This window comes from Diabrotica virgifera, chromosome 10 (assembly GCF_917563875.1).
Source record: "Diabrotica virgifera virgifera chromosome 10, PGI_DIABVI_V3a".
NCBI classification, from domain to species: domain Eukaryota; kingdom Metazoa; phylum Arthropoda; class Insecta; order Coleoptera; family Chrysomelidae; genus Diabrotica; species Diabrotica virgifera.
Window position 1 is genome coordinate 30,731,305 of NC_065452.1, and position 12,057 is coordinate 30,743,361.

At 36.7% G+C, this 12,057-nt stretch overlaps 1 protein-coding gene across 1 annotated transcript in view; it reads left to right on the forward strand.

Annotated features, from left to right (window-relative positions):
* The window catches only part of LOC126893182 (ceramide kinase), a 233,251-nt gene that overhangs the window by 109,847 nt on the left and 111,347 nt on the right, over window positions 1–12,057 (forward strand). The window contains exon 4 of the mRNA XM_050663136.1: window positions 3,822–4,052. Within this exon, the coding sequence (XP_050519093.1) occupies window positions 3,822–4,052 (231 nt within the window). The remainder of the gene's footprint in view (window positions 1–3,821; window positions 4,053–12,057) is intronic.

Here is a 12,057-nt window from a genome sequence, read left to right on the forward strand (position 1 = left end):
TTCTTATGAATTTTTGGCTGCTGATTACGAATTTCGAGGGGGGATTTCGATCCGAGTGGTCAAAAAATTGTTATAAACAATTTAATTGTTTATGATTCTCTGGCTCATAAACTAAAAGAGATGAAAAAAATGTTTCAAATAAAATTTGTTCCTTAATAAAAAATCCAAGAAAAAACCGTTTACTAAACTTAAATCTAACAACTATAACTCAAGTTATTGTAAAATTAGTGCACAATGCAAATTGCAAAATAAGTATTTTTCGAAGCTTTATCGATCGTAACTCGGCTTCTGCGCATGCAAATGAGTCTTAGAAGGTGTCGCTTTAAAGTTTAATTAACAGGCTTCCAAACAAAGTTTGTTAAATTATCTGATCTTCATTTGTTTTAAAGTTATACCCGTTTGAATTTATAATTTTCTCAAAAAAATTGTACATTCATTTGTTTATAAGGGTTTCAAGCAAATTTGACCTATAAACATTTATACTTTAATGAACAATAATGATAGAAAAACTCAAAAGGAACAATTTGAGGTTATGAAAATGTTCATAAGTTTATTTTTGGCCAAGATGTCGATATTTTAATGGCGCGCGCTATGAGGCGCAAGATCGGCTCACCGCGTAAAGGTTCACGCGCTAACTTCTCGATGCAAATTATAATTTCTATGTATACATACGGGTCTAGGACATTTCGGCGTCGCCGTTTCGGCGTGGCCATTTCGGCGTGGCCGTTTGGGCGTAGAGCCGTTTCGGCGTAGGCCGTTTCGGCGTCGGCCATTTCGGCGTCAGAGATTTTATTTTAGTTGACTAAATACCTACATTGGAGTCTATTAGTAAGACATTAGATTATACCTACGTTACTTTTTTAGAAATTTAAGAGGCTCTTGATTTATATCTATACCACACTAAAAAAATATATTAAATGTTATTTTTTCCAACTTTTGTAAATGTAAGCTATTTAATTGCACATAATTAATTAAAAAATTAATATATTATATATATTATATATTATACAGTACAATTTTCAAAGGAGGAAGACCTAACCCTTCGGTCCAAACCTAACTTTCGGGTATTATTTTACATCTTCTAAAATTAAAATGTCGAAAATTGTTCTCCTGACTGTACATTTTTTGTTAAAGAAAATTTCAGACTATCATACATTAACAACTATTTTTTTTCTCTCTCACTTTGCCAAAGTATCTGTCGCCGAATCAGCCGGCGCCGAATCGGCGGGCGCCGAACCGGCAGGCGCCGAAATGGCCGACGCCGAAACGGCCTACGCCGAAACGGCCTACGCCGAAACGGCTCTACGCCCAAACGGCCACGCCGAAATGGCCACGCCGAAACGGCGACGCCGAAACGTCCCATTCCGTATACATACGTTATCTTCATTTTTCATTTTTGAAGATCCTAATAAAATTTTATCATATAATTCTTATAATTAAATCATCATACTGTACCTCGTAACACCTTTCATTATATTTACTTTGTCTTCTATTTTTTGCACTAAATGAGAAAAAAACATTAAAAACTAATATTTCAGAGGTATAACTAAAAAGTAAGTTGATATTATTTATTAGTACTATTTTTACAAACATTTTTTTCATGCATCTGCAAATCTGCATAGAGATATACAGGGAATATCAGCTTTTTTACATCTGCATAAGTTCTTAGCCAAATTTTAATAGTTACACGGTGGTACAAGTCTGTTCTTGTAGGCAGTAAAACTAAAACTTTTTGAGGCTTCAGAGTCTAATTATCTATATGATATCCATATAAAGTGGATCTAGTTCTTTTGCAGCATCATCAAGGCCCGTCAATTGTGTGTATGCCGCCACATCATAAATTCTCGTTTTATATGCAATGATGATGCTGCAAAAGAACTCGATCCATTTTTTTATGGATATCACATATTGGCTCATTTGCTTGCGTAGAAGCCGAGTTACGATCGATAAAGCGTCGAAGAATACATACTTACTTGACTGTGAGCCAATCTTGCGCCTCGTAGCGCGCCATTAAAATATCGACATCTTAGTCAAAAATAAACTTACGAATAGTTTCGTAAGCTCAAATTGTTCCATTTGAGTTGTTTTATCATTATTGTTAATTAAAGTATAAATGTTTATAGCTCAAGTTTGCTTGAAACTTGAAACCTTTATAAACAAATTAATGTACAATTTTTTTGAGAAAATTATAAATTCAAACGGGTATAACTTTAAAACAAATGAAGATCAGATAATTTAACAAACTTTGTTTGGAAGCTTCTTAATTAAGATTTAAAAGGACACCTTATAGGACTCATTTGCATGCGCAGAAGCCGAGTTACGATCGATAAAGCTTCGAAAAATACTTATTTTGCAATTTGAAATTTGCATTGTGCACTTATTTTACAATATCTTGAGTTCTGATTGTCGGATTGAAGTTTAGTAAACGGTTCTTTCTTCGTTTTTTATTAAGGAACAAATTTTATTTGAAACATTTTTTTCTATTTCTTTTAGTTTATGAGCCAGAGCATTATAAACAATTTATAAACAATTAAATTGTTTATAACAATTTTTTGACCACTAGGATCGAAATCCCCCCTCGAAATTCGTAATCAGCAGCCAAAAATCCATAAGAAACCGTTGAGTTTGTCCATCAGAATTGAAAATGACACGGTGACCTCTATTTGGCGCCTAGACTATCGGTCTTATTCTCCAAATAATCAAAATCTTTTTCGATGTTTAAACTGCTTCGACTTGGTTCAACAATTTTTATAAAATGCTGGACAGCTAAGTTTAGAATATGTGCGAAACATACAAATTGCTTATTTTAAGCATGCAACTACATACTACATATTAATTTTGCTTTCGTCAGGAAACAAATGCAGATCGCAGACTCCCCCAGTAGCAATGGAGGCCGTGTTATTACGCAACGCAATAAAAAGGTCACCGGTGGATCACCGGACCGGGTAATCAAGAAATTTCAAGATCTTGAAATTTCTTGAGTCAAGACAAGATATAAGATATGAAGAAAACGTCAAGACAAGATTTTTTAAAACTTTAAAAAGGGTAAACCCTGTAGTTGGCTGTATACCTTCGTTAAAACAACGTGGAATGAAGTAAACACTTCTGTTGTATGTAGGTATATGAATTTATTAAAATTCTTAAAATTTATCCACAAGGGAGTGGAAGTACAAAACGTTTTCGGTCAAACTGACCATCATCAGTGTAAACGTCCAGTGTACAAGTAATTGAAACTAGCCACTTCAATAGGTGTAAAAACCTCTAAATAACATTGCTACATTATATGCTATATAGTAGTCGACATTAAGTCGATGTCTTAAGATTATAAATATCACATGTGGATGTATGTCATCCTTGCTCGGAAATTGCACAAGGTTGTTGTGATCAGGTGAGAGGTTAACAACCTCTCACCTCACAACTTATGGATAAATTTTAAGAATTTTAATAAATTCATATACCTACATACAACAGAAGTGTTTACTTCATTCCACGTTGAAGATTTAAAATTTTTTGATTTTTTTCAAGACAAGACAAGAAGTTGTTGTCAAGACAAGAATTCTTGTCTTATCGACCCCTAGACCAACAACGCCACACACGTCCTGACACGACAAATTTGTCAGGATGTTGGAATAACAAGACAAAATCAGTCAGCCTGACTGACAGGATTACTCATTTTTGTCTTGCGAAAAGCCTGCAACAGTCAGACCCCACGTTGTCAGCCGAACAGTCAGGTGCTTTTGTCAGAGCGTGTGTAGAAAGTTTAATATAACAGCTTAGGGTTACTTGTATTTTTAAATTGCAGTATATTTTCTTTGTTTCAGGGGGTAGTACGGACACTATAGCGTACTGCATCCATGGTACCGATGACACTACTACTGCTGTGCTTCAAATCATATTCGGAGACACCTTAGGACTGGATCTAGTATCTGTTTATGATGAACATAGTCTACTTAGTTTGTACGCTAGTACTTTAAGTTATGGTTACCTGGGTGATGTGGCGTACCACAGCGATCAGTATCGATGGATGGGGCCTCGACGATATGAATATTCCGGTAAGTTAATTTGTCTACTCGCTCATCCGGAAGAAAAGGGTTGAAACGAATACGACAATAGACTACCCCAGCTAATTGAAATACCATTCGAAAATAATATTTCAACCAACCAAGATAGCTATCGTTCACCCTAGCTTAGCTCAGTCTCTCAGGGTGTGTGTTCGTCTTGTCCTAATCTTAAATATAACCTATGAAAATTCAGAATGGAAGCAAACAAAACAGTATTTTTAACTAATCATGTTTATTATTCAAAAAGGTATAATAAAAATATTCTTCTTTATGTGCCGTCTTCTACCGAAGGTCGGCGACCATCAAACGATAGGTTTCTCTGTTTTGTGCCGCATGTATTATGTTCGCAGCTTCTGGTATTTGAAACCATTCTCTCAAGTTTCTCAGCCAGGATTTCTTCTTCCTGCCCAAACCTCTTCTACCTTCAATCTTGCCTTCGACGATAAGCTGTAGCAGACTGTACTTATCATTACAGAACACATGGCCCAGGTATGACGCTTTCCTCCTTTTAACAGTTGTTAACAATTCCAACTCTTTACCCGTTCGTCTCAATACCTCTGTGTTGGTCACTCTGTCTGTCCAAGGAATCCTCAGTATACGTCGATACAGCCACATTTCTAGAGCCGCTAACTTCTTTATAGTTGCTGCTGTTAACGTCCACCCTTCTACTCCGTAAAGTAGCGTAGAGAGTACATAGCATTTTGTGGCGCGCCATCGGAGGTTAACGCTTAGGTTGCGGTTGCTTAAGAGCTTTCTCATTTTTATGAATTTGGATCTTGCTATTTCAATTCGGATCCTAATCTCTACGTCTGGGTCCCACTTATCATTTACTGTATATCCCAGATATTTAAATCGGTGTACTCTTTCAATACGTTCGGCTTCAATATTCAGGTCGATATGTTGAATGTTCTTTTTACTGATCACCATAAATTTAGTTTTCTTTCTATTGATCTTCAGTCCAAATTGGCTGCCAGTTGTATTTACTCTATTTAGCATCATCTGTAAATCTTCGATGTTATCGGCTAGTATAACAGTATCATCTGCATATCGAAAATTACTTATTGGTACGCCATTAATCTTGATGCCCTCATTGTACTGTTCTAGTGCCTCTAGAAATATTTGTTCCGTGTACAGGTTGAAAAGCAGTGGCGAAAGAATACAGCCCTGTCTAACCCCTCTAGAAATGGTTATGTTTTCACTCACCATATGTCCATTCTTTATGTGGGCTGTTTGATTCCAATATAGATTTTTTATAATCTGGATGTCCTTAGTGTCAAGTTCTGAAAGATGTAATAGTTCTATGAGTTTGTCATGTTTGATAGTATCAAATGCTTTCTCATAGTCGATAAAACAGGCGTTAAAATAATAAAAATATGACTTATTAAATGCATTAACAAATAATATATTCGAATTCTTGCCAAAAACTAACAATTCTGGATTATACTTATGACTTTTGGTATCTGGTTCCCTGGTAACATCTTGATGTCGGATGGTACATCTGTTGACTTCTCTTGACCTGGGCAGATGTTGTGGCCATAGGTCAGTGCAGCTCTAGTTTACTGGTGGTGTTGGCCGCTGCAGTCTAGTTGCGATGCATCCATGAAGTCTTCGCCTTATGTGTAGCATCACCGATGATGTAGATGGCTTGAGGCTACCGAAGGGAGAAACGTTGAGTTATTCCCAAAAACTATAAGATAAAAACACATATCAAACATCAAGAAGAAAACCCAAAAACGAGCCCTCGCCAAACAATCGTAAAAAGTAGTTATTGGCAAAGGAATAAAATAAATGGAATTAAGATTGATACTACTAGTTAAAATTTGATTTACACGTGCATATATGAAAATTAGAAAGAAATAGGTATTTAAAACTGAAATATCAGAACACATGCAGGTTAGGTTAGATACGTAAAAATGATTATAAGAAATTATTATAAAAAGCTGCATGAAAAACTCACCCCAAGAGAATATTAAGTGTTGATGGAAAATAAATCTAATATTCGAATTACATGTCTATTTAAGGAATAATTCTTCCCTTCCATTAACAGTTTGTAAGCGGGTAGGGATGAAGTGTCACTGTCATTGAAAACGACATTTGAAGTAACGACCAAGCACGTATGAAGTAGCAGCTCTATTTAAGGAATAATTCTTCCCTTCCATTAACAGTTTGTCAGCGGGTAGGGATGAAGTGTCACTGTCATTGAAAACAACATTTGAAGTAACGACCAAGCACGTATGAAGTAGCAGGCATGTTCCGTATTGAAAGACAGATATTTAGAGAGTAAGGATATACGGGGTACGTTCAGTATGATGACTTGATGATTTAAATAAAAAGAGATAGAATAGAATAGAATAGAATTTTTTGAATCAAATATACAAAATTTCTTTTGTTTTTGACAAGTCAAAAGAGTACGTACATTATAAAACTTGGACAAAATTTAAAAGATAAATATTATAAATTATAATGAAAAGATATACAAACAGGTACTAACAAATTTAAACAATTTAACACACTATGTAAAAACGTAAAAACACTAAATAAACATAAAAGCATGAAATTAATATCGTCATAATCGGCAAAAAACCCTGACCAAACTAGTACTATTATATTATATAAGCGGTACCTAAGTACTCTGTCTTTGTGTAAAAACAATGTTTTAAAAAATGTGATTTTATTTTATTTTTAAACGACTGTAAATGAAGACTTTTTACTTCATCTGGCAAAAAATTGTACAAACTAACATCAGTCGAGTTTTTTATACTTTTCGTCAACCTAAAACGTTGTGCTCTAATAGCATCTCTCGATCTTGTATGATGATCATGGAAGTTGGAGTTTATGTTAAACTTACTTTTGTTGGAATGAATTTCAATCAGCGTCTCATATATATAGAGTGAAGGCAGTGACATAATACCTAACTCCTGAAATAAAGGTTTACAGTGTTCCCTATACTCTGCTCCTGCAAGTATCCTCACTACTTTCTTTTGTAACTTAAAAATTCTGGCTGCGTGACAAGAGCCACCCCAAATAGTTATTCCGTACTTTAAATGGCTATGGAACAGTGCAAAGTAGATCATTATAAGCGTACTTTTAGGGATCATAAAAACTAAGTTGCGTATCAAAAATATAGTTGTAGCAAGTTTAGAACTTAAGTAGTCTGTATGAGCACTCCAGTCCAAATTATCATCTAGAAAAATTCCTAAGAGTTTAACACTATTTCCTAAGACACACTTCCGATCAGAACTAAACATCAAATTCTGTTAGTCTGTTAGTCAAAATCAGTCTGTTAAAATCATCCAGCGCCAAGTCAGTTGACTTTCCTGGCTGGTATGCATATTGACGATCGCTGACTGGATTCTCCATCAGCACATCGTCCCTAATATACCTGTCTATCAATCTTTCCAGCGTTTTTGCTAGGAAAAAGGATAGACTTATTGGTCTGTATGACTTGGGGGGTCTGGTCCATTACCCTACCAACCTTGGGGATATATGTGACTTTCACCCTTCGCCATGCAGTTGGAATATATCTCCATGCCAAACTAGCTTTAAAGATCTTTGTTAGATGCGGAATAATCACGTCCTGTCCCTTCTGTAGGAAGGCTGGATAAATCCCGTCAATTCCAGGTGATTTATATGGCTGGAATTTATTGATCGCCCACCTGACTTTTTCCGGTCTCGTGATGTCGGTAGCTAATTTCCAGTCCGCCTTAGTAGGCCTTCTGGGATAAGCTACCTCTACCGGAGGATTATTGTCAATAGATGAGCCAGGGAAATGTGCCTTGGTGAGCATTATTAAGCTTTCCTTCAGGGTTCCCACATACGTTTCGTCCTCTTTTTTCAAGAGACCGACCTGATTCACAATACCATCCTTAGCCAGGCCTTGTGGATTCTGGAGCATGCGGGAGCCTGTTCGACTTCCTCGCAGAACTTTCGCCACGAGTCTCTTTTGGCTTTTCGGATCTCCTTATTATATTGCGTCAGTTTTTCTCTATAAATGGCCCACTCCTGGTTGAATTTGGCTTTATTGAATAGCCTTCTTACATCTGCCCTAAGCTTTTGTAAGTGTTCATTCCACCAGGGTGTGTTTTTCTTTCCTTTCTTTTCTCTCTCTGGACAATTCTCGCGGTAAGAGGCCAGAATAGCTCCGCTCACCGTTTCGACTGCCAGTTCGAGATCTTCCCTATCTCTTATGGTGCCGATTCCTCCCTCAAGAGACTTCTCGAGTGAGCCACTATAGCCTTCCCAATCCGTCTCTCTAGGGTTCCTGAATCTTGCCACCATTTAAATCGAAGTAGTTAAATCGAATCGAATGTGCCTATGGTTGGAACATGAAGGTTCCTCTGACACATGCCAATTCTTTATAGTATCGTACGTTTTTTCACTACAAAGTGTTACATCTAAGACTTCTCTGCGCGTGGCCGTAACGAAGGTAGGTTTATTTCCTATATTGGCTATTTATAAACCCATGCTTAAGATGAACTGTAGTAAAGACTCACCTCGACTGTTGATGTTCGTACTCCCCCATGCCAGATGGTGGCCATTGGCATCACATCCCAGTATTAGATGAAGGTTCTCCCTTCGGCTGTAGGTTATAACGTCCCCTACTATGCCTGGGCGGAAGACCTTCTCTCCAGCGAAGTAGGCAGAACAGACCAACCATCTTTTACTACCTTCCTCGGTGGAAGCGGTTAGAATACCTGTAAGAAAGTCTCCACAGCAAAGATCCGGAATCAGTGTACAGTTTACTCCGTTACCATATACAATGCATGCTCGAGGTGTCTCTCCTTTCGCATAGTATAGTAGCTTACCTTGTTGCGCTTCAAGCCTGCAACTCTCCCTCCGTGGAGCCATGGTTCCTGCAGTAGGGCCAAGTCCAGGCCTTCCATATCAAACCTTCTGCACAAAACCGCCGACGCAGATTTGGCATGATGTAGGTTGACCTGCAGGACCTTTATTCTGCCTTCCTCTAAATTGAAGGCTAACTTTCGGGTTTTCCCGTGTCCTCTACCCCTTCCATGGGAGCGACCACCCGCCCAGTGGCTTCTAGCCTTCTGGGCGGGTCTGTAGCACTCCCCTGCAAGTCGGTACGGACTTCTTCCGGGATTTTTCCTTCTTTTGCTCCTTCCCTTGACTTATCATCCTTCGGAGGAGCCTTGCTTTTGGTCGAAGTCTTAACCTTCTTTTGCGCTACTTTAAAGCTTTGCGCCTCTGAAGGTTTGACTTCTTTTTTGTGTGAATCATTTCACCTGGTTTGTCTGATCTGCTTCTTGTAAGACTTTTATGGGATTTTATTGACTGCTTTCCATACTGGCATGTCTCACAGAAAAATTTTTCTTTGTTGTCGACTCTCATATTGTCTATCAAATTAGCTGTTTTCTTAATTGTAGTGAAATTGATATGCCCTAGGCGATCATTCCATAACTTTATTGATGTTTTGCAAGCTAAATTACATTCTGCAATAGGCTTAACTCTAAATTGCATGACCCACAGATTATCTCTACGTACTCCAACACATGAAATGTTTCCATTTGGCTCTAGAAATTGACACCTGTTTTTATGAGAATGATAGGTAAAGTTTCTATCTGTCATAGCTCCCACTGAAAATAAGCTGTGACTAAGTTCAGGAATGTATAGGACATTATTTACAGTACGATCATACCACTCACCTTCTACAAATTCCTGTATCTCAATAACACCCTTACCTTCTGCAGGAATCAGCTTGTCGTTTGCTATTCTAACAAACATAGGTTCAGATAGAGATTCTAATTTTGAAAACAACAATTTTTCACCAGTCATGTGTAGGCTTACTCCTGAGTCACATATCCACTCACTTTTATTTGCGCTGGAGGTTGACAAGTACATGGAAGAAATATCACATATGTATATAAGCTGAACTTGATGCTAGATTACTTTCTGATGACTTATTTTTATCTTAATATTTGGAATCATGTATTTCTTTCTACACTCTCTAACCCAGTGTCCCTTGCGTTTACAATAATTACAGGTGGTATTCTTCTTTAAGTCCTGTATATTTGTTTTCTTTTTACTGGTGGCTTCCAGTTTACTTTGTAAAGCCTCTACTTGTAAAGCAAGACGGGATATTTCAGAGTCATCATTATTCATTCTAGTTTCTTCTTTAAGCAATATTGCTGCTAAATTTTCAAATGTTTGCTGATTACTGGCTACAGAGTCCCAGGCTGTACGAAAGGCATTAAATCTAGGAGGTAAACTATTAATTACTTTGGAACAAACAGCACTGTTACTAATAGTTTCTTTAACATCTTTTAACTTTCTAACTAAAGGGTCGTTTAAACACAGCGATAAATCAAACAACTTATCAAGGTCAATCGAGTTGTTGCAACTTATCATTGTGTGTAAACGGTGCATCGCACAACTTATCAAAGTTGGAGTTGGGTTGAAGGTGGTATCGCATTGAATCGCAGCGTCTAAACAGCGTTTCAACTTGTCATCACAACTAGTTGCTGTGACTTATCGTTGTGTTTAAACGACGCTTAATAGCTCTATTGTTGATATATGCTCTGCAACTTTTGCATTATCATGCATTTTATATTCATAAAATTTTTGCCATAGTAACTCTCTAGATATTTCTGTCTTTTGTTCATGTATTGTGATCAGTCTTGACCACATTCCAGAAGCATTTTCACAATTTATCAAATGTTGTATTTGATCTTGACATATAGTAGATAATAAAATTACCTGTGCCTTTGAATTTTTGTCATCCCATTCTTACCACTCACTGCTAGTTTGGACTGCTGGTTCTTCAACTGTTCCATTCACAATTGAAAGCAGCTTCTCTGCTTTAAACAAAATGGTTACACTAAATTTCCATAGTTGGAAATTTGAGCCATTAAACTTGGTAATATTACCAGAATCAATTTTCACGGCTGAGGCCATTTTTGCACTTCACTAAATGTTTATTTTGTAATTTTACGACTTGAACGTAGCGAAAAACACGGGGGCCACTCACGACTTGAACGCGAAATAACTAAACTTTTTACCGGCGCGAAGAACAGGCTAGTTTTCAAATCTCACAATACCGTGTCTGGGCAACCATAACCTGATAAATAAAATAACTCTCCTGTCGATTAGTAAAAAGTTTATTAAACAATTAGCCCGAGAAAACTGAAAAATATTAATTAAACACGTGTAACTGTGTAACATGCGTGTAACCTAACTTACAATATTGAACATAACCTTAAAACTTAATTCTTCTTTTTCTTTATATCTTGAATATTACATTAGTTCGGGAGCTTACGTTAACACTCTTAAAATATATATATATATATATATATATATATATATATATATATATATATATATATATTTTTATTTAACCTCCCAATTTATTTACATTCTGTAAAACAAGTTACAATGAGTAAATGTTGTGACCACTAGTGTAGGTGACTTGGAGAAAATGATTCATTAATCATTTTCTTTACAAATATTTTACATAGATATAAAATTGTTTGTCTCTGGGAATTACGGCACATATAACTAAAATCGCGATGGTAAATCACTAGGTGTATTTCGTCTAAGTCTTCGTCTGACTGATTGTCTCATCAGGTTTCTGGCTAGTACATTTGGATGCTGTGTCAGTCTGTCTTCGTATTTCTGTGCGAAGTTAGTAATTTCTTCTTTTACTGTTGCAATTTCTAGATCGCGTCTAATAATATTATTTGCAACATACCATGGAGCATTTGTGATTATTCGAAGAACCTTCGACTGGAACCTCTCCAAGATTTCGATATTAGAGTTTGATGCAGTACCCCAAAGTTGGATCCCGTAACTCCATATTGGCTTCAAAATTGCTTTGTAGACAAGTACTTTATTTTTCATCGAAAGTGATGATTTGTGACCAATCAGCCAGTAAAGATTGTGTAATTTGAGACCAAGTTGTTTACGCTTCATAAAAATGTGTGTTCTCCAGTTTAATCTTTGGTCCAGGTGCATTCCAAGGTAGTTGACTGTTGCTTGCTGT